The sequence below is a fragment of the Chionomys nivalis genome, chromosome 25 (assembly GCF_950005125.1).
Source record: "Chionomys nivalis chromosome 25, mChiNiv1.1, whole genome shotgun sequence".
In the NCBI taxonomy this organism is placed as follows: Eukaryota; Metazoa; Chordata; class Mammalia; order Rodentia; family Cricetidae; genus Chionomys; species Chionomys nivalis.
In genome coordinates, this window is record NC_080110.1 from 27,837,337 (window position 1) to 27,861,474 (window position 24,138).

Consider the following 24,138-nt stretch of genomic DNA (forward strand, 5'->3'; position numbering starts at 1 on the left):
AAATGGCCCTATCCTATAGCCATACTGATGAATATCTTGCATATCACCATAGAACCTTCATCTGGCGATGGATGGAGATAGAGACAGAGACCCACATTGGAGCACCGGAATGAGCTCCCAAGGTCCCAATGAGGAGCAGAAGGAGGGAGAACATGAGCAAGGAAGTCAAGACCGCGAGGTGTGCACCCACTGAGACAGAGGGACTGATCTATTGGGAGCTCACCAAGGCCAGCTGGACTGGGACTGAAAAAGCATGGGATAAAACCAGACTCTCTGAACATGGCGGACAATGACGGCTGATGAGAAGCCAAGGACAATGGCACTGGGTTTTGTTCCTACTTCATGTTCTGACTTTGTGGGAGCCTAGCCAGTCTGGATGCTCACCTTCCTAGACCTGGATGGAGCGGGGAGGACCTTGGACTTTCCACAGGGCAGGGAACCCTGACTGCTCTTCAGACTGGAGAGGGAGGGGGGAGAGGAGTGGGGTGAGGGAGAGAGGAGTGGGAGGAGGGGGAGGGAAATGGGAGGCTGGGAGGAGGCGGAAATTTTTTTTTCAATAAAAAAAGGTACAATGATATTCGTGTTAACAACGGCTTTCATTTGTTTCTATGAAACATTACTTTATTAATCAAATCCTTGAATGCTTGTTTGACTTGTTGATTTCTCAATGTATAAATAAAAGGGTTCAACATGGGAGCAATTGAAGTGTTGAGAACAGCCACCCCTTTGGTCAGCGATGCTCGTTCGTTGGCAGAAGGTTTGACGTACATGAAGATGCAGCTTCCATAGGAGATGGAGACGACAACCATGTGAGAGGAGCAGGTGGAGAAAGCCTTTTTCCTCTGGCTGGCGGATGGGAACCTCAGGATGGTGCTGATGATGCAGATGTACGACGAGATCACTAGGACCAATGTGAACAACAAAGTGATAAAAGCAAAATAAAAACCAATTGTTTCTAAAAACCACGTATCTGAGCATGACAGTTGTAAAATGGGGAAGTAGTCACAGCAGAAATGGTCAATGACATTCGAAGCACAAAAATCTAACTTGAGGAATAACATGAGCAGTGGGAAGATGGTCAGAAACCCTCCCAGCCACGAGGTGAGGACAAGAAGGGCACAGACTTTCTGACTCATGATGACGGTGTAATGCAGTGGCTTGCAGATGGCAACATAGCGATCATAGGACATAGCGGTTAGAAGAAAGAACTCAGACACTCCCATGGAGATGAAGAAAAATAACTGAGCAAAACAGTTGTTGTAAGAGATTGTCTTGACTTGAGTAACTATTGATTCCAAAAATCTAGGAATGGAAACACTGGTAAATATAATTTCTAAGAAGGAGAAATTCCGGAGAAAGAAATACATAGGCGTCTTTAACTGAGAGTCAAACAAGGTGAGGGTGATGATGGTTAGGTTTCCACAGACACTTAATATATAAGCAATGAATAAAAAGAAAAAAATTACAGCCTGAAGCTCTGGTGTGTCTGAAATGCCCAAGAGCACAAACTCTGTAATCATAGAGTGGTTTCTCATAATGATTTATTGTTCATAGAATCTATTGATAAAAATCAAAGTGCAAATTTAATGTTGAAGAATTAAAGTTTAAATATTAATATTACTATATCCAGTAAAATGAAACAATATCTTTTCATTCCTATTAAACAATGAAAACATCTTGTTGAAAGAAAACATTTTTAAATGGGTTATAAAGCTTCCTTCAACAATTATACACAAAACCTTTACATACAGTCATAATTTCTATATGTGTAGAGTACTTTTGAGCTATAGATTTCTGCAACAATATTTTAATATTGTCTTCGTTTCCAATATAAAACATTGCTTTCTGGTTATACATCATATGCTTTCATAACAGAATACATAACTTTTAATTTCAACCATAATATTATTTTCCAAACTTCTATAATTTATTGGTAGAAACTGAGCATCTAATCATATTTTCTTTTTTTAAAAAAATATTTATTTATTTATTATGTATACAATATTCTGTCTACATGTATGGCCGCAGGCCAGAAGAGGGCACCAGACCTCATTACAGATGGTTGTGAGCCACCATGTGGTTGCTGGGAATTGAACTCAGAACCTTTGGAAGAGCAGGCAATGCTCTTAACTGCTGAGCCATCTCTCCAGCCCCCCTAATCATATTTTCTAAACCTAAATGCTCTCATGGTTATTTTCAAACTTAATATGTGTTATTTTAAAATGACCAGAAAAACAAATGTGTTTGTGAACACTGAAATTGTCAGAGACCAGCTTTGACAAAAATACCACTTACCAGGGTAGTGGAATGTGTGTTAGAAAAATAAATAAAGAGAACGAAATCGCAAGTTAAAATAATAAAACAGAAAATATAGAATAGCGCCAGGAGGGAGTTCCAATGAATACCGAAATTTGCCTGCCTTTAATTTTCCACACACTTTTATATCCCAATATGACAGGTTGAAGAAGACAAAAGACTGCTTTAACATGGTACAAAGGACAATTAGAATAGTTACTTCCTTCAATATTTAGAGCCATCAAGCCATTAATCCACGAGAAAGGCATTCTGTTGTTTAGGCAGTGAACTAACCTAGACCAAGTGTCCTGAAGGTAGTCACTCCCTAGGTCAAACCACCTATTTCCAAAAAAGGAGCAGAAGTGTGCAGGGTGGAGTGGATAGGTCTGTGTGGGACGTCTTAATGCCCAAAACACAAGAAACCACACCTTAGGTCAGAATGTTTAACCATATTTGGTATCAAAAACTTTGAGTGAGCTGAAACTCTCTGACCTTCAGACAAGATGATAATAGGCACACATTTTTGGGCCTCAATAAGAAATGAGAATGGATTTTCTATTATTATAAAAACAAGGAAGTCCTAATTTGTGGGTATTAAAACAATAGCAAGGAAGAATAATTTAAGCAGAGCGAGAGGTCAATAACTTTCTGTGAATTCTGAGTCACTTACAGCATTCCAACATCTTCGTTTTACTAAGTTCACTTTGTGATCTTATCTTTAAACTTTCTTGAGGACAAAAAGGAAAGCATAATAGTGCCTCCCTTCTCAAAGAATCAACAGAATAAATAAAAATAATATCTGTAGGATTTACTTCATCAAACTCTGCACTGTAATCTCCTATCAGTCCTGCTCTCTCCTGAGAGCTAACAGACAGCGTAGCATGTGTGGTTATCACAGTGTGATGGGCTACTTTCTAGGCAGGGAGTCAGCAAGGGATAAGTAACAAAGCTGATAATGGGCACTGTCCACCTTTTTCTGTCTTGTTTTCTGAGTCTCTGTGATTTTTCTCTTTAGGAATAGACATATATTTTTCATCATTATGTCATCAAAATGGACAAATAACTGTTATATGGTTTGCATGATATTTTAAAATATAAATAAATTCAATGTTAATAGTAATAAATGTACTTAAGTGATAATTCGGGGATCCTTGCATTTTTCCACTATAGTAAATCTTCCAATGATAGATAAAAATTCATTTCTTCACAAATGTGAAATACAGTTTGGTGTATATGATAATACCAGTTAGATATAAAACCCTACAGTGTACAGACATGACTTAATTTCTGCCACTTAAAACACAAAATTAGACATATTAATAATATTCTCCAAAAGTTTTTCTCATTCAGGTCGCTCTTGACCAAATTTTACACTGAATCCTGTCACATTAAAAACTTCACACTGAATTGCTTGTGAAATTGCTAACAGCCTCAGTGTTTGAAATCTGCACAAACATAAATACAGCCTTACCTTCTCTGTCCAGAGTATAAATTCCTGATATACTCAGCTAAAAAACAGAAGGATGCACACAGAAGCTCAAGATGTGTGTGGTGATGTCGTGACTCCTCTTTCTTGAAAACCAAACACTATAGTGAGACCTAGAAAACTGATAACATTTGACCTGGCTTCCCTTTGGTCAAGTAATTTTCCTAATAAGTGCATGGACTCAGTCTATGCTCAGGAGATGATTCTTTCTCTATTCACTTGGGATTAAACTCAGGGCTAACCTGTCCTACAATGGGCTCCTCATTGACACACTTAGTGATAGTTTACTAATTAGTAAATTCTGCCAGTGCAGAGGAGAATAGAGAACTAAAATAAAAATTACTTTAATATCTCCAAAAGTTAGGATTATATATTTTCCTTGATTTTTATTTTTCCACAATATGAGATCTAGAGTCACAGCAGTGTATGGGGACCTATCTTCTCCTTACCCTTGCATTTCCTTCAAACCTTTTTATTAGTCAAAAGAAGATATACCATAACAAATCAAATTGTTTCTATGTATCACATAAACACAATCACAGGCTCAGTTATTGTATTCTATTTTTGTATTTTATTGTATTTTACATATTCTACAAATGCAGACATTGTGAGAGTTTACTGTACAAAATGTTCTATAACTTTCCTATCCTGTTTTCTTTCAATTAACACTGAGAAATGGATGTTATTTTTGTCAAGTTCTCTAGAAAAAAAAAATCCATCCTTTTATATCAATTACATGAGATACCCAAGGAGACTTGTACAATAATTTATTAATTTGATGGTTGGTTAATATTAAGGTTGGGACCAGGTGGTGGTGTTGCATGCCTTTAATCTCAGCACTTGGAAGGCTGAGGCAGGTGAATCTGTACTTTCTGTTATGCTAGAGAGGATGTGGAGCAAGGGGAACACTCCTCCACTGCTGGTAAGAGTACAAACTTGTACAGTCACTTTAGAAATCAATATGGCAGTTTCTCAGAAAACTGGGAATCAAACTACCTCAAAACCTAGCTATACCACTCTTGGACATATATCCAAAGGATGCACAATCATATGACAAGGACACTTGCTCAACTATATTCATAGCATATTTGTAATATCCAGGACCTGAAAACAACCTAGATGTCCCTCAACTGAAGAATGGGGTAAAGAAAATGTGTATATTTACACAATGGAGTGTTGCTCAACTGTTAAAAACAATGGCATCTTAAATTTGCAGGCAAATGGATGGAACTTAAAAAAAAAAATTCCTGCATGAGGTAACCTAGAACCAAAAAGAAAACATGATATGTTCTCACTTATATGTGGATATTAGCTGTAAAGTAAAACATGTAAAGTAAAGCATTGCCCTGGTCTTCAAACCCAGACAGGCTTTAAACCCAAAGAGGAATTAGAGAGGAATGTATGGATCTCACTGGGAAGGGGAAATAGGTTTTTGAGGGTGAATTGGAGGCAGGTGGGTTGGGAACTGGAGAAAAAGTGGTTGATCTTAGTGTCCTCTGGAACATAAGGGAGCAAGGTCCTGTTTGAGTTACCATATACAAGGGGGTATCTTGAGCTGGAAGAGTAAAAGGCTTAAGATGAGACAGGTGAATCCAATGAGGGAGGTCCTTGAGCTTGGCAGCTGTGGGAGTTACAAGAATTACTATAAAGGGGCCCTGCCATTTAGGGGGAAAAGGTAAGGGGCGTTGGTCTTGGGGGGCGGAGAGAATAGTACCTGATCTCCTATTTTATTTTATTTACTTATTTATTTTAATTTATTAGATTTTTAAAAATACCAATCCAAGTTCCCACTCCCTCCTCCCATTCCCTCCACACACCCTCCCACCCCACCCCCATCCAACCCTCAGAGAGTAAAAGGCACATTGCTTTGGGGAAGGTCCAAGGCCCCTCCCTACTATATCTATGTTGAGCAAGGTATACTTCCAAAGAGAATAGGATCCCAAGAAGTCAGTAAATGCAGCAGTGATAAATCCTGGTGCCACACCAGTAGCCCCTCAGTCTGCCCCAGCAATTCAACAGTCAACAACATTCAGAGGGACTAGTTTGGTCCTATGCTTGTTACTTCCCAGTCCGGCTGGAGTTGGTGAGCTCCCATTAGCTCAGGTAAACTGTTTCAGTGGGTGAACCCATCATGGTCTTGACTTTTTTTTGCTCATATTCTCATTCCTTCCACTCTTCAACTGGAAATTGGGAGCTCCGTCCAGCGCTCCAATGTGGGTCTCTTTTACACCCTTCCTTGGAAGACGAAAAGAAAAAACATAAGAAGAAACGGCTGGTTCAGAGCCCAAATTCTTACTTCATAGATGTGAAATGTCCAGGCTGCTACAAGATTGCTACAGTTCTCAGCCATGCTCAGACAGTGGTTCTTCGTGTAGGTTGTTCGACAGTGTTGTGCCAGCCCAGAGGAGGAAAAGCCAGGCTCACAGAAGGCTGTTCATTTAGAAGAAAGCAACACTAATCATCTATACAAGTTCCTGAGTTTGCATTTTTCACAGAAAGCCTCATCAAGTTTAGTGACTCTACCAAGACAAAGTGACTGTGTTTGATTTTATAAAGTATACAACAGTGATCTCCTATTTTGGTGTCAGCTTTTCAATAAAGTTTTAATTATAAAAAAAAGATATTCATCAGTCTGACTACAGGGCAAATCAAGATCAGGCCCCCTGTCCTCTATTGCTTAGGGTCTTAGTTGGGGTCATCCTTGTGGATTCCTGGGAATTTTTCTAGAGTCAGGTTTCTGCTAACCCTATAATGGCCCCCTCAATCAAGATATCTCTTTCCTTGCTCTCATTTTCCTTCTTCCATCTCAACTATCCCATTTCCTCAAGTTCTCAACCCTCCTCTTCTCCCCTCCTCTTCTTTTTCTACCCTTCCATCCTCATGCTTCCAACATTATCAGGTGATCTTGCCTGTTTCCAATTTCCAGGTAGATGTATATATGTTTTTCTTTGGATTCACCTTATTACTTAACCTCTCTAGGATCATGAACTGTAGGCACAATGTACTTTGTTTAAAGCTAGAATTGACTTATGAGTGAGTACATACCTTATTCGTCTTTTGGGGCCTGGGTTACCTCACTCACTCAAGACAGTGTTTTCTCTTTTTTTAATAAATCTTTTTTTAATATTTTATTTATGTATTATGTATACAGTGTTCTGCCTCCATGTATGCCTACAAGCCAGAAGAGGGCACCAGATCTCATTGCAAATGGTTGGGATCCACCATATGGTTGCTGGGAATTGAACTTAGGACCTCTGGAAAGCCAATGCTCTTAATCGCTGAGCCATCTCTCCAGTCCCCAGGATAGTGTTTTCTAATTCTATCCATTTGCATGCAAAATTCAAGATGTCATTGGTTTTTATCACTGAGTAGTACTCTAATGTGTGGATTGCCACACTTTCTTCATCCATTCTTCCATTGAGGATTATCTAGGTTGTTTCCAGGTTCTGGCTATTACAAATAATGCTGCTATGAACATAGTTGAACAAATGCTTTTGTAGTATGATTGAGCATCTTTTGGGTATTTTGCCCGAGTGGTGTTGCTGGATCCTGAGGTAGGTTGACTCCCAATTTCCTGAGAAACCGCCACACTGATTTCCAAACTGGTTGCACAAGTTTGCATTCCCACCAACAATGGATGAGTGTTTCACTTACTCTACATCTTCTCCAGCATAAACGATCATCAGTGTTTTTGATTTTAGACATTCTGACAGGTGTAAGACGGTATCTCAGAGTTGTTTTGATTTGCATTTCCTTGAAGGCTAAGGATGTTGAACATGTGCTTAAGTATCTTTTGGAATTTGAGATTCTTCTGTTGAAAATGCTCTGTTTAGTTCCATACCCCATTTTTTAATTGGGTTATTTAGATTTTTAATGTCTAATTTCTTCAGTTCTTTATATATTTTGGAGATTAGTCCTTTTTCTGATGTGGGCTTGGTGAAGATCCCACTCAATAGGCTGCCTTTTTATCTTATTGACTATGTCCTTTGCTTTACAGAAACTTTTCAGTTTAAGGAGGTCCCATTTATTTATTGTTGCCCTTATTATCTGTGTTACTGGGGTTATATTTAGGAAGACTACTTTCCACTTTTCTATCAGGTTTAGTGTGGTCAGATTTATATTGTGGTCTCTAATCCATTTGGACTTGAGTTTTGTGCATGGCAATAGATATGGATCTATTTTTATTTTTCTATATGTTATGCCAACACCAGTTGTTGAAGATACTTCCTTTTTTCATTGTATAATTTTAGCTTCTTTGTCAAAAATCAGGTGTTCATAGGTGTGTGGATTACTATCCGGGTCTTTGATTCGATTCCATTGGTCAATGTCTCTGTTTTTATGCCAATACCAAGCTGTTTTCATTACTGTAGCTCTGTAATAAAGCTTGATGTCAGAGATGGTGATGCCTCCAGAAGTTTCTTTATTGTATAGGATTGTTTTGGCTATCCTGGGTTTTTTGTTTTTCCGTATAAAGTTGATTATTGTTCTTTCAAGGTCTGTGAAGAATTGTGTTGGGATTTTGATGGGGATTGCACTGAATTTATAGATTGTTTGTGGTAGGATTGTCATTTTTACTATGTTGTTCCTACCTAGCCAAGAGCATGGGAGATCTTTTCGTTTTCTGGTATCTTCATCAACTTCTTTCTTCAAAGACTTAAAGTTCTTGTCAAATAGGTCTTTCACTTCTTTGGTTAGTATTACCCCCAAGATATTTTAAGTTATTTGTGGCTATCATAAAAAGTGATGTTTCTCTGATTTTCCTCTCAGCTTCTTTATCCTTTGTGTATAGGAGGGCTACTGATTTTTGATTCAGTTGATCTTGTATCCTGCCACATCGCCAAAGGTATTTATTTATCATCTGTAGAAGTTCTCTGGTAGAGTTTTTGGGGTCACTTATGTACACTATCTTATCATCTGCAAATAATGAAAGTTTGACTTCTTCCTTTCAAATTTGAATCTCCTTGATCTCTTTTTGATGTCTTATTGCTATTGCTAAAACTTCAAGAACTATGTTGAAGAGATATGGAGAGAGTGGACAGCCTTGTCTTGTTTCTGATTTTAGTGGAATCGCTTTGAGTTTCTCTCCATTTAATTTGATATTGGCTGTTGGCTTGCTATATATTGCTTTTATTATATTTAGATATGTTCCTTACATCCCTGATCTCTCCAAGACCTTTATCATGAATGGGTATTGGTTTTATCAATTGCTTTTCAGCTTCTAATGAGATGATCGTGTGGTTCTTTTTTCTTTCTGTTTATTTATATGATGGATTACATTGATAGATTTTCATATGTAGAACCAGCCCTGCATCTCTGGGATGAAACCTACTTGATCATAATGGATAATTTTTTAATGTGTTCTTGCATTCGGTTTGCCTGTAGTTTAGTGATTATTTTTGCATCTATGTTCATTAGTGAGATTGATTTGTAATTCTCTTTCTTGGTTGAGTCTTTGTGTGGTTTTGGTATCAGGGTGGCTGTAGCCTCATAAAAAAAGAATCTGGCAATGTTCCTTCTGTTTCTATTATGTGGAACACTATGAGGAGTATAGCTATTCGCTCTTCTTGGAAGTTCTGGTAGAATTATGCACTAAAACCATCCGGCCCTGGGCTTTTTTTGGCTGGGAGGTTTTGATGACAGCTTCTATTTCTTGCAGTTCATAGGTCTATTTAAATTGCTCACCTGGTCTTGATTTAATTTTTGTATATGGTATCTATCTAAAAAATTGCCCATTTTCATTTACATTTTCCAATTTTGTGGACTATGGGTTTTTGTAGTATGATCTAATGATTCTCTAAATTTCCTGTGTCTTTTGTTATGTCTCCCTTTTTATTTCTGATTTCGTTCATTTGGATGTTCTCTCTCTCTGCCTTATGATTAGTTTGGATAAGGGTTTATCTTGTTGATTTTCTCAAAGAACCAGTTCCTTGTTTCATTGAGTCTTTGGATTGTTTTCTTTGTTTCTATTTTGGTGATTTCAGCTCTCAATTTGATTATTTCCTGTCTTCTGCTTGTCCTGGTTGAGTCTGCTTCTTTTTGTTCTATAGCAGATGGAGGCCATCACAGGAAACTGCAACAGGACACAAAGCAAGATAAGAGATAGCCATAAATAAAGGACATTGAGCATATAATTTGTGATCCTAGAGAAGCTAAATAAGAAAGTGAACCCAAAGAAAAACGTATAGTCATTCGCCTGGATAGGGGAAGTAGACAAGATTGCCGGGCAAAAACTGGGAACTTGCGGGTGAGGTGCATGGGGCTAAGGGGAAATGGGGTGAGAAACGTGAGAAGGGAAGGATGGGAGGAGCTTGGGGAAATGGGATGGTTGGGATATAGGAAGGGTGGATACGGGAGCAGCGAAGTATATATCCTATGGGAGCCATCTTAGGGTTGGCAAGAGACTTGACTCTAGAGGGGCTCCCAGGTGTCCAGGGAGATGTCCCCAGCTGGTGCCTTGGGCAACTGAGGAGAGGGAACCTGAAATAACCCTATCCCATACTGATGAATATCTTGCATATCACCTTAGAACCTTCATCTGGCGATGGATTGAGAGAGAGACAGAGACCCAATTTGGAGCAACGGACTGAGCTCTTAAGGTCCAAATGAGGAGCAGAAGGAGGGAGAACATGAGCAAGGAAATCAGGACCACGAGGGGTGCACCCACCCACTGTGACAGTGGAACTGATCTATTGGGAGCTCTCCAAGGCCAGCTGGACTGGGACTGAATAAGCATGGGTTGAAACTGGACTCTCTGAACATGGCGGACAATGAAAGCTGATGAGAAGCCAAGGACAATGGCACTAGGTTTCTATCCTAATACGTGAACTGGCTTTGTGGGAGCTTAGACTGTTTGGATGCTCACCTTCCTGGACCTAGATAGAAGTAGGAGGACCTTGGTCTTCCCGCAGAGCAGGGAATTTGTACTGCTCTTCAGTATCGAGAGGGAGGGGAAATGGAGTGGGGGGAGGAGAAGACGAGTGGGGATAGGGGGAGGGGAGTGGGGGGAGGGAGCAATATGTGGGAAGAGGGGGAGGGAAATGGGAAACGGGGAGCAGGTGGAAATTTTAATTAAAAGAGAATAAAAATAAATAATTAATTAATTTAAAAAAAGAGATTGTAGAGAGCTCATCTCCAGTGGATATATCCACATCACAGCTCTCGTATCTCAGGAACACCGTGGAAGATGGAGCAGAAAGAGTGTAAAAGTCAGAATACTGTAGCTCAGCTATGAAACAGTCTCTCCTAAAAATGTAAGCATACACAAGATTGGGAAAATGGCAATATCAAGGGACAAGTACATGTGGAAGGGGGAAAATTTCATGGGCCCCATCCATACAAAAAGATCTGTATGCAGCTAAAGACTGCTGGGAGAATAATCAGCCTCTCCCAGGGATGAGCCCTCTCACTGGTTATCCAATGTAGAGTCATCAGCCCCTAAACAATATACACAGAAAACAGATTCAGGAGATTTATTTTTATATATTCATGCATATGAATACATACAGCTATACATAAGTAACAATAATCAAAGAAAAAGTGGCTACCAACTTAAAAGGGAGACATAGGAGAGGTTCAAATGAGGGTTACTGGGCTGGGCTAGAGGCAAGAAAGGGAAGGGGGAAGTTATATAATTCTATTTTAATTAAAATCTTATTGAAAATGATTTCCAGCCTTCAAAAATTTTAATAAACAAAAATTTAAAATGTGGTACATGAGATTTTTTTCAATCACATCAATTGATATTTTTCCTTGGTGGGATGGATTTTGAACTCTTTGTCTCTTTGTGGTGTTTCGTGGAGAGAACTGCATTGATGGGGAAAGACACCACTTGCAGTTGTGCTTCAAACCTGTGAAAAACACCTAGGATGCTTCCAGGTTCTGGCTATTACAAATAATGCTGCTATGAACATAGTTGAACAAATGCTTTTGTCATATGATAAGGAATCTCTTGGGTATATTCCCAGGAGTGGTATTGCTGGGTCCAGGGGTAGGTTGATCCCAATTTTTCTGAGAAACCGCCACACTGATTTCCAAAGTGGTTGCACAAGTTTGCAGTCCCACCAGCAATGGATGAGGGTACCCCTTTCTCCACAACCTCTCCAGCAAAGGCTATCCTTGGTGTTTTTGATTTTAGCCGTTCTGACAGGTGTAAGATGATATCTCAAAGTTGTTTTGATTTGCATTTCTCTGATCGCTAAGGAGGTTGAGCATGACCTTAAGTATCTTTTGGCCATTTGAACCTGGAAGCATCCTAGGTGTCCTTCAATGGAAGAATGGATGAAGAAAGTGTGGAATATATACACATTAGAGTACTACTCTGCAGTAAAAAACAATGACTTCTCGAATTTTGCATGCAAATGGATGGAAATAGAAAATACTATCCTGAGTGAGGTAACCCAGACCCAAAAAGAAGATCATGGGATGTACTCACTCATAATTGGTTTCTAGCTATGGATAGGGGGCCTCTGAGTCCATAATATGTGGTCCTAAAGAAGCTAAACAAGAGGGCAAACCCAAGGAAAAACATATAGTTATCCTCCTGGCTATGGGAAGTAGACAAGAGTGCCGGGCAAAAAATTGGAATCTTGGGGGTAGGGTGGGATGGGGGTAAGGGGAGATGGAGAAAGAAAAGTGTGAAGGAGAGGATGAGGGGAACTTGGGGAAACGGGATGATTGGGGATATAGGAAGGTTGGATAGGGGAGCAGGAATCTTAGTTAAGGGAACCACCTAAGGGTTGGCAAGAGACTTGAACTTGGGGTGGCTACCAGATGCCCAGGGCAATGTCCCCAGTTAGTTCCTTGGGCACCTGAGGATAGGGAACCTGAAATGAACCTATCCTATAGCCATACTGATGAATATCTTGCATATCACCATAGAACCTTCATCTAGCAATGGATGGAGATAGAGACAGAGACCCACACTGGAGCACCGGAATGAGCTCCCAAGGTCCTAATGAGGAGCAGAAGGAGGGAGAACATGTACAACGAAGTCAGGACCACGAGGGGTGCACCCACCCACTGAGACAGTCGGACATCTATTGGGAGCTCACCAAGGCCAGCTGGACTGTGACTGAAAAAGCATGGGATAAAACCGGACTCTCTGAACATGGCGGACAATGAGAGCTGACAAGAGGCCAAGGACAATGGCACGGGGTGTTGATCCTACTTCAGGTTCTGGCTTTGTGGGAGCCTAGACAGTTTGGATGTTCAGCTTCCTAGATCTGGATGGAGGGGGGAGGACCTTGGACTTTCCACAGGGCAGGGAACCCTGACTGCTCCTGGGACTGGAGAGGGAGGAGAAGAGGAGTTGGGGGAGGGGGAGAGGGGCGGGAGGAGGGGGAGGGAAATGGGAGGCGGGGAGGAGGCGGAAAATTTTTTTTTAAAAAAAAAAAAAAAAACCTGTGAAAAAGCAAATCTAAAGTCAGTATTGCTCCAAAGGAGTTTGGACCACATTTGGGGTTGTTTTACTCATAACTACACTGAGTTTAGCCTTGCAGTTCGATTTCCTATGGTTCAGCAGCTCCATGTTAGGAAAAACAGGGTTGGATCCTCGCCGTAGTTGCCTCCTAACTTTGTCAGAAAACTTAGAGCGCAAGGCTGTCTCAGCCCTCAGACTCATCTCCATCTCCTCACTCTTTCTCCCAAGTCATTGGCTCTGCCCAGCTTTGGGCTCTGCAGAACGTCTCTCCATATGGTGTTCATCTGTGCAAGTTGCGGGGGTGGGGTTAGGAGCCCTCCCTGTGAGTTCCTGTCACCCTCACCCACCAGCTCCCTGTTTCACGTATCAGTTCCGTTTCTATCTGTCCATGGGGGGTTCTAATGTCCAAAAGGCCATTGATCCGCTGGCTACAGACTCCGCTCTAGCTCCTCTCTCAGTGGTGGTGTGGACAGGGAAGAAAGGGTATAAGCCAATGTCGGACCATTCCTCCTGACCTTAACAAATGAGTTTTTCCAAAGTCTTTAGCTTCCAGGCATCCCCACCAAATATGAATCCAGACCTTGGTCATCCAGCTAACTATTAAATGAAGTATTTCCTGTAATTTGCCCTGATCTCCACCAAACCACTGTGGCAGCTGGACACTGTCCGCAGCCCCTCTCATCTGTTTCCTGAAGAAAAAAAAGGAAAAGAAAAGAAAGAGAGAGAGAGAGAGAGAGAGAGAGAGAGAGAGAGAGAGAGAGAGAGAGAGAAAGAGAGAGAGAGAGAGAAAGAGAGAAAGAAATCTCACCTGGGGTTGATAAACTCACAACTATCATTTCAGGAATAAAAATTGCTATGTGTATCAATCATGCTGCCTGTTTTCTTTCATCATGTCAAATGGATGCGATTTCTAAATGCCATTTTACCCAGAGGTCTTTGAGTGTTTTTTAGGCAGTACTTAAAATCATGGTTATACAATTGTAGAACAAGATCTGAAATAGTCACCACTATAATAAAATCAGCAATTAATTATGTAATTTTATGTGTTTTCTCCATTTTCTTTAACTAGTAAAAATTTCTTGAATATAATAAGTAATTCATATAACAAGCTTTAAATAAGGAATGTGGTTTTTATTAGATGTTTCCATAAATTCAATTTCAGTTTAATGTATTATATATTTGTTTATGTATTTATGTATTATGTCTAAGTCTACGGATTGGTCTATAATCAGATTCTTCTGCAGTCTTTTTTTTTTCTGCAGTCTTAATAGACTTTATCCAATATTGTATCCTTCTGTCTCCAAAGACACTGTCTCTACAGAAGCAGAACTCAGTATACTTTGTAAACCTGAAATTAGGTAACTCAGAAGGTTCATTAGTGAATGTACATCACTAGGGATTTGCTTATTTAGTTCGTAGCATTTTTATTAACTAAGCAGGTAGGAAGTTAGATGTCACCAATGCTCATTGCTCTAAGTCAGGGCAACAACAATTGTAAGTGGAGAAGATTGCTGTCAGCTTTGTTTGTTTTTACAGGAAAGAGGCTAAAGTAGGACAATAGGGAAGCCCAAGAAATAGAATAAAGATAGATCCTACTGAGGTGTGTATGCATCCTCGAGCCGTTACGAACTTGACAGTGGCAAAGGTGGCTGTAAGTTAATATGAGAATCTTCATCTCAATTATCATGTTAATTTAGAAAATTTGAGACTTCAAATTTAAACAACCATTAAAAACAGTCACAATGGTAAGCAAATCAATTTTCTTGTTTTTACTGTATTTATTTTGTTTGATCTCAGTTTTTTTATACCCTGGAAAAAGATTACCTCATAAAATGGGAAATAAATGAGAGATAATTTCTATATTTTCAAAGCATTTCTTTGCATATATAAAAATATAAAATTATAACAATATATAATAAATATATAAATCTGTGCATAAAATGGAGAGATTTTTATGCACAAGAATATGTTTGCACTTAAGTGTAAAATTCAGCTGATGGCACATGCCTATAATCTCAGTGCTAGGAAGGCTTAAAAGCAGCAATAAATAAATGTTAAAATCTGATGACTGTTGAGAAATCTATTAAATATATTGAGAACCTCACATGAAATAAATAAGATCTATGTGCACATGCTTAGGTAAACACCTGGTTCCTCAAAGAATGACATTGAGGAATCATTGGAAATCTCTGTCCTCATTTGATTTTGAAAATAGAATAAACAAAAATCAGTTAGCTGCACTGATAGCACTAACAGCCAATGGTGACAACACTGATTAGGCTCACTCAGAAGACCGATCTCCATGTCACCTCTGAGACTAGAGGTAGAGTTGGAAGAAGGAATTTTTGAAGACATCTGGGGAAAAAAAGGCAATTTCTCTGTTGTGACCTATGAAGATAAACAGAGCAAAATATTAGTCTCTTTAAGAACTAAAGTATCAAATTGTGGTGAAACATGTTTATAATCTCAATAGGAGGCTGAGACAGGATGATTGGGATTTGAAGTATCCTGGATTATGTATCAAGATCCTGTCTAAAGACAATTTTAATCAAAAATATACTTAACCATATATATAATAATATATAATATGTATATAATTAACCACCAATTCATATAAAATGTAGTTAGACAAAGTCAATATGGAAATGTTTTGTTTTAGAAGACCAATTAAAAAGGAAAATATCTTTGTAGACAACTGATTGGAAAACATGTAATAGATAAATACACTTAGAAGCATTTAATAAACAACCAGTTACATGTGGGGTGAGCTGAGTTGTGCCAATAGTGAAAAAGGGTTCCCATTCCAAGGTTTCTAAATGAATGTCCTTCCTTGTATATTAATCCCCAGTAATGTTCCTATAGGTTGCAGAGATGAGGGTTACCAGTACCATATTTTAACACAGGAACTGATGAAAATGCTGTAATTTTCTTAAGTAAAGGAGGATAAAGGAAACACCAATATGGATAATTTTGTCAATGATCTAAAACATAAAAATTCAAATTGACTTTCACAACCTCAAAATTTGTAGAAAAGCCATAATTTCTAAATGAATATGTACTTATTGAAATTTAGCTACTACAGTTTATTTATGTAAATGTCCTCAAACATGTGACAATCTTTCTCCTAAATTGGATTAGCCATTCTCCTTATTCTTTTATTCCATTTTTTATATTGAGGTTAAGACTGGTCTGTGCAGGAAAAGCAAACTAAAATGTGATATGCATGGCATGAAAGAGAATCATCACAGTCAGGCTCTTGGAAATATATCTATCAACATTCATGTTGATATGAATGTATGTTCTCTGTATAATTATATCCTGATCTAAGACCTTCTGTGTAGTGTACCACCCTGAATTGCTAAGTGGTAGCTAAGGGACAAAGAAACCAAATAAGTAGGCGTATCAAGGGAACAACTAAAGAAATTTGTGTGTGTGTGTGTGTGTGTGTGTGTGTGTGTGTGTGTGTGTGCACATAGCTGAGCTGATATTTCTGCGTGCACTGTACATTCATGATTACTAAGTCTGGAGGTCTTTGGGGTTAAAACACACACTGCGGTAGACAAAATGTAAATGTTTTAGCTCTAGAGTTGGGACAGAGACCTGAAGTGATTATCGTGCATAGTGATCCCAGGTTGTCTGACTTGCGTCAGCACTTCGCAAAGAAACCATATGCTTGGAAAGTGCATCACAAAATTCCAGGCAATTCTGGTAATTCTTGAGCCAAAAGATACCTTTGCTTCCCATGAAACAGCAGAACCACAGGGGTTAGAAGTCCCTATACAGTAGGCATTTAGAGGGTGATGGTTTTTAAAGCTATAATGAATAAGAAAACTCTGGCAGATTTAAAACTGGAAATCTATAACAAAATACCTCTGAATGTTCTGTGCAGATCTAAGAGAGACCAGGAATCAGGAATGAGGAACCACACCATCACGACTTTCATCTTACTGGGACTGACAGATGACCAGCAGCTGCAGGTTCTTGTCTTTATCTTTCTCTTCTTTACCTACTCACTGAGCATAACTGGAAATCTGACCATCGTTTCCCTCATCTTAGTGGACCCTCACCTTAAAACAGCCATGTACTATTTCCTGAGAAGCTTTGCTCTCTTGGAGATCTCATTCACATCTGCAAGCATCCCCAGATACTTGTATAGCATAGCAACAGGTGACAAAATTATTACCTATAATGCCTGTGTCGGCCAAGTATTTTTCACGGACCTCTTTGGTGTGACTGAATTTTTTCTTCTAGCTGCCATGTCCTATGACCGCTACGCGGCCATCTGCAGGCCACTGCACTATGTGACTATCATGAACCCCACAGTCTGCAGGAGTCTTGTATTCTGTTCTTGGGTAGCTGGCTTATTTATTTTAATCCCTCCACTTAGCCTCGGCCTAAAGCTAGAGTTCTGTGATTCTAATATCATTGATCATTTCATCTGTGACGCTTTCCCTCTCCTCAAAATCGCGTGTTCAGACACATGGTCCATGGAGCAGACAGTCCTCATCTGTGCTGTGTTGACTCTCATTATAACACTGCTGTGTGTGGTTCTCTCCTACGTTTATATTATCAAGACAGTTCTTAGATTCCCTTCTGCCCAACAAAAGAGAAAAGCCTTCTCTACCTGCTCTTCCCACATGATTGTGGTTTCCATCACCTACGGCAGCTGCATCTTCATCTACGTCAAGCCTTCGGCTAAGAAGGAGGTGGCCATTAACAAGGGTGTGACAGTTCTCACTACTTCCATTGCCCCTATGCTGAACCCTTTCATCTACACACTTAGGAACAAGCAAGTCAAGCAAGCCTTCTGGGACTCAATAAAAAAAATAGTAATATTTCCCAAGAAATAAGACGGTGAAACCTAGCAAACAAGGGTGGTAAACTTCCCAAACTTCTGGGTCAGGTTAATGTTTTCTGGACACTTTTGCTCACTGTGGTTGCCTGCCATTCCAGGCCCCATGAACCTCTTTTAAGATCACATCCTTCCAGGTGTCCTTCCAGGTGTGTTAAAAGCTTTCAGAATTCATTACCCCTCTTCCACTTGTAAACTAAGAATACCCAAAAGTAACAAAATAATGCAAAACAATAAAGAAGCAATTGCCAAGAGATTTTTACATCTTCAGCAAAAAATAAGTCACAATTGTTTTTTCTAATCCAAAACTTTCAATTGATTTATTCACTAATTCATTTAATGGATATTGGATCAATATGTACTTTCTTTAAGGTAGGCACTGTTTGGGTCCTGAAAACAGAAGAAGACACAAACCAAAAAAAAAAAAAAAAAATCAATACCACCCCGTATGTACTCTCAGTGATAGGACGGAGAATGGGAACAGGCTAATGAGTGGATAACCAAAATGTTTGTTGCACAGCAGGAAATGCTTTTGATCATAAAACAGGATGAAATTCTATCATTTGTGATAGAGGTGGGATAGGACAATTGTGCTGAAGTAAATCAGGCACAAACAAGCAAGTAAGTATTTCCCTCATATATAGATTATAGAAGGACTGACCTCAGAGAAGTTGAGAACCAGAAGGTGTTTATCAGGAGCAGGGAGGAAGAGAATGCTGGGGAAAGTTTTAACTAAATTGCGGATGGGTAGAAGTCAGATGCTCCAGTTACTGCATACACGATTGCTGCAGAGATAATGGTACCATACGATATCATTCAATAGCCTGAAAATAAATTCTGAATGTTTTTATCATACAGAAATTATTAATGTTTGAAGAAACTAAATTTGTATCCTATGTGTTCTTGTATCAAGACATCATGTGATACTTCATAAATATGCACACTTGTTATGTTTGTTTTAAAACATGTCTAAAAATTAGTATGTAATAACTTTAAAAAGAAAAAGGCTTATTCTGAAATAATTGTTTGCCATCAATGAGAATGATGTCTTTTGATCTCATTAAATCTATCAAAAATGCTCATATATAAAAAATCATCATTATTAGCTGGGCATGGTGGCACACACCTTTAACTCCAGCCCTTGGGAGGCAATGGCCATCCTGATCTACAGAGCATGGTGTAGGGCAGTTAGGGCTGCACAGAAAAACTCAAAAAATTAATATTATTAACTATAGTGTTTCGTGGGAGAGGTAGGACATAACATTTATTCATTTTTTCCTGCAACCTTATTTCTTCCTTTTTTAAAAATATTTTCCCTTTATTGAAAAGATTCTTTTCTTCCACACTATTTTGTGATTATAGTTTCCCTCCCTCTGCTTCTCCCAGTTCTTCCCCTCCAGAACTACTTCCCTTTCTGTCCTTCATTAGAAAAGAACAGACGTCTAAGAGATAACAGCTAAAATGACAAAGTATAATAAAAATGAAGCAAAAACCATCATATCAAACATGGACAAGACAACCCAAAAGAAGGAAAACAGATCCCAAGAGCAGGCCCAAGAATGAATCAGAGACCCTCATTCTCACACTCAGGAACCCCAGAAAATTACTAAGCTAAAAGCTATAATACACATGCAAAGAACCTGGTTCGGACCCACATTGGCCCCGTGTTTGCTTCTTCAGTCTCTGAGTTCATATGAGCTTTTTCTCAGTTGATTTAGAGGGTCTTGTTCTCTCTCTGCATAACATCCGGATGTGGGTCTCTGTATTGTTCCCATCTGCTGCGGAAGGAAGCTTCTCTGATGATGGCTGAATAAGGATCTGATCAATGAGCACGAAAGAATGTCATTAGAAAGCATTTATCCCTACTTATCCTTTTTTTAAGACCAGTAGTATTTGGTTTTACCCTAGGACTCTGGACTATCTAGTCTCTAGTTCTTGGTCATCCAAGAAATGCCAGGTATGGGATCCATCTCATGAAGAGGGTCTTAAGTCAAATCAGACATTGGCAGGTCACTCCCACCACCTTTGGGCTACCATTACACTACCATATTTAGCAGACAGGACAGATTATAGCTCAAAGGTTTTTGTGGCTGGGTTGATGTTTGCATTTCTCTTTTGGTAGCCTGCAGAGTACCTTCTTACACCAAAGAAATTGGAATGTAGAGGCAAAAGCTACATGTAGGTACCAGCTCAACCTCTCCATGTTCATTGAGTTGTGTGGGTGTTGTCCTCTGCATTACCCCTCCCCACCGCATCTCCACACAACCCACTGTCAGTTTGTAGAGTGCAACATTGTCTTAGAACAAATTGGGTGGTTTGGGGATTTCCATGGGACTCCCTTGGCCAACAACCCAATTGAGTGCAACCCAAGTCTGCTACTGGAAGCTTCATTTGGTAACAAGACATGGTCAGTTGAGACTCCATATCCCCATTTTTAGGAGGCCTTGTTAGGATCACCTTCATATATTTTAGAAAGTTTCTGCTGTACTATGTATCAATATAATACCTCAAATGCTCCTCAATTCCAGCTGTCTCTCCCAGAATTCCCTCCCTCAACTCGATCTCCCTTCCCGACTTGGTCCTTCTGTTCCCATCTCCACCCACCCCCAATAAACCCATAAAATTTTTGGTTCCCCCTCCCAGAAAGATCCATGTGTACCACCCAGACCCTTTCTTTATACATAACTTCTGGGTCTATGGACTGTAGCTTGGTTATCATTAACTTAATGGCTAACATCCATATATAAGCAAATGCATTCCATATTGTCTTTCTGGGTGTGGGTTACCTCACTCAGAATGATTTTTTCTAGTTCCATCCATTCGCCTACAAATTTCATATTATAATTTTTTAACAGCTGAGTAATACTCCATTGTGTAAATATATCAAAATTTTCTTTATCCATTCTTCTGTTGGGGACATCTAGGTTGTTTCCAGTTTCTGGCTATTATCAACAGAGCAATGATGACCATGGCTGAGCAAGGGGGTAGGATGGAGCTTCCTTTGGGTACATACCCAGGAATGGTATGAGGGATCTTGAGGTAAGCCAATTCCTGGCTTTCTGAGGAATCACAATGTTGATTTCTATGGTGACTGTACAAATTTATACTCCCACCAGCAATGGACAAGCTGGGTGTGGGGGTATACACCTATAATTCCAGCACTCAGGAAGCTAGGATAGGAAGATCAGAAGTTCAGGGTTCTCTTCTGCTACCTATCCAGTTGATGCACAAACTGAGACATGAGACCATCTCAAAAAATAAGCAGTCATAAATACAAAATCAAGTGACAAGCTAATCAAAAGGTGTCATAGCACAGGGGATTACTAAATGGCTGTTCCCATTTTCTGGATATTATGAAAAGGGCAACAATTAATATGAATGAGCAGCTATCTCTTTCATAGACTGTAATTTAAGGGATATATGCTGAAGAGGGGGATAACTGTGTCATATGGATTTATTTCTAGCTCCTGAGAACATTCACTGATTTCCATAATGGGAGCGCCAATCTGCAATCCCACCATCAGTGAATAAGTGTTCCATTTTCACCACATTCATGTCAGAATTTCATGGAGCAACCCAGTCCCAGAAAGATGAACTGTATATTTTCTTCCATATAATGTGGATATTAGCCTTGAATCTTCAGACTGCATGCTCTCTTTGGAATACCCTAGAGATCAGAATATTAGTAAGGGTGATATCAAGAGAGAGGAGATATAATAAAGTGGTATAAAGGACTAAAGGGTCATAATGGTACAGGATGGGTTTAATGGAGAAGGGAGTAAGGGGAGGGTTGATAAGGGAGAGTAGGGAGGATAACTAATGCTTAGTCATTCAGAGAAAGGCATATGGAAACATACTGCTGTAGAACCTTCTTAAAAATACACACACATATATATGCATATATATGTAATGCGTAATTACCCTACAATGGGACAAAAATGCCCCTACTAGACACCATGGGATAACAAATAAAAAGCATAGTGCTAAGAATGTGTTGCCTCTTTAGGGGTTGTTAACAAGTGACACCCCACAGAACCCCAAATATTACAGGCTATTACTCATATTTTTGGTTACCTTCAAAATGTGATAGTAAGACATTGTTGCTGAAAAACACCACATATTTGACCTATAACATAGAGAAATCAAGTTGGTATACACGTGGAAGCTTCATCTCTGCTGGTTAGATTTCATAGTACTGGAATGAGCTGTGCACTCTACCAGAAGAGAAATGGAGTCACTAGTCTTGGCATGCTGTGAACTTAACAAGCTATAGCAAAAACCACCCTGTCAACACAAGCCCACTGGTACAATGGTGGTACAAATGTCAAAGTAGCAAACAACTGTTTTCTGATTGTGTTTAAGGCCCACAAGTCAAACCTATACCTGGTACTGTTATTAGGACAAAAAAAAATGTGGGTAGATAGGTTATAGGCTATAGAGGTCAATCTAATGCTATTATTCTATTAAATTGCTATTATTCTATTAAATTTTTCTAGTTGTAACTCTATCATTGCTTGTTGTTTTCTTAGTGGTAGATAAGTACAGAAAAATTTATTTGGTACTGAAGTATAACATCCAGTGTGAAGCTTTACAGCTTCAAAATGGCTACTCTGACTGCATAGATGTTCATTGAGATGTACAGACTTTAGGTCTGGTTGATTTTGATGCATGACTTTCTTATTTGAAAGTTCTTTTTAATAAAATTGAAATAAATAAGTAAAAGAACACAGTATTGTACTGACTCTTAATGACTTGCTGTTATGTTCATGGATTAGTGATCAATCACTGATCACTGCAAACGGATGGAAATTCACACAGAGACCCACGACTGACCCAAGTGTACACGATAAGAGGCTATGGAGTGTGCAGCCCCAGGGCATCATTTTGGAAACAGGGATGGAAAGATTCTAAGAGCCTTAGACCGTGAACCACTACAAGGAAATGGTGTTTCCTGATTCGTCGTGACAGTTACATGTATGAATTCAGCATCCGACACTACACAAGACTTACGCAGGTTCAGGCAGATAGAATTCCAGCATGGAAAGTGAGTTTCCTTTATGGGTTCAGTCTTTAGTGAGTTTACTGCCCCCAGTGAAAACCACACATCCAAGAGTGTATGGACAGCCCAAATTGTACATTGTGAGTTTCAAAAAAGAGACACAAAGTTGGGTGGGTATGGAAGGGGGAGGGTAAGGGATAAATCTGATTGAAATACGTTGTATAAAATTCTTAAAGGACTAATAAAAAATGAGGCAAACTAAGAGTGGTTTAAAATATAAGTAGAAGTTGAAAAGCATATAGTGTGCATTATAATACCTCTCCTTGGTCATTTTTTATAACAGTTTATGCAATTAAGTGAAAAAGGAAGCTATAGCTATAAATAATAGAAAAATAGTTCTAAGATTTTAAATTTTTGCAACCATTTACTTTAAAATATTAAATGGAAACTTGCTTCAAGTTTGACAACATTTTTGTATTATCAACTTAATACCTGAGAAAAAATAGAAGTTGTGATATATGTAATCTTTCACCTTTCTTTAATGGTGAGGGGAAAACGCAAGCTGGTTCTTGACCATCTGAATTTTTCCTTTCCTTTCATGTCTTGGCCTGTTCTTGTTGCTATGGCTGCATCTTTGGGTCTCTAAGGACACTGCCCCCACTGCAGCATCTCTCAGGACTTTTAGCTCAAGTTCATTACAGAGACTAATTAGTGATGTGTGAACACAGGTCACTGAGGACTCAGACATTTATTTATTTAGTTTCAGGTTGAAGAAATAAATCAAATGCATATTATGACAGAATACCCAAAATATCATCATGTCAATGGTTTGAAAAAAAGAGAACAACATTTGTGACTACATTTTATTTTCAACCAAAGAAATCGAGAATATCTGCCTAGGATAAAAGGGAATAAAATTCCAGTGCGTTGGAGATGAAAGAATCTTAAGAGACTCTAGGGCTTGACCTTCCCACAGTACAAGAGAAAGTTGGCATGGGTGTACTGAAATGAGAAAGTTCTACTTTACTGGTAGGTTCTCTGCATCAAAATAGACTCCAGGACACTTGCTGAAGAATCCTCTGAAGCTG

At 39.1% G+C, this 24,138-nt stretch overlaps 3 protein-coding genes across 3 annotated transcripts; 2 read left to right on the top strand and 1 right to left on the bottom strand.

The window, feature by feature from the left end:
- Positions 1–596: 596 nt before the first annotated feature.
- LOC130866380 (olfactory receptor 6C3-like) lies at positions 597–1,535 on the bottom strand. Its single transcript, XM_057757795.1, has one exon. The coding sequence runs from the start codon at positions 1,533–1,535 to the stop codon at positions 597–599; it is 939 nt and encodes a 312-aa protein (XP_057613778.1).
- A 3,823-nt stretch (positions 1,536–5,358) lies between these two features.
- On the top strand, positions 5,359–6,387 carry LOC130866197 (40S ribosomal protein S27-like). Its single transcript, XM_057757425.1, has 2 exons — positions 5,359–5,367; positions 5,976–6,387. Exons 1-2 carry the CDS (start codon positions 5,359–5,361, stop codon positions 6,237–6,239), a joined length of 273 nt encoding a protein of 90 aa, XP_057613408.1. The 3' UTR covers positions 6,240–6,387.
- A 10,726-nt stretch (positions 6,388–17,113) lies between these two features.
- LOC130866491 (olfactory receptor 6C2-like) lies at positions 17,114–18,049 on the top strand. Its single transcript, XM_057757977.1, has one exon. It carries the CDS (start codon positions 17,114–17,116, stop codon positions 18,047–18,049), a length of 936 nt encoding a protein of 311 aa, XP_057613960.1.
- The last annotated feature ends 6,089 nt before the right edge of the window (positions 18,050–24,138 follow it).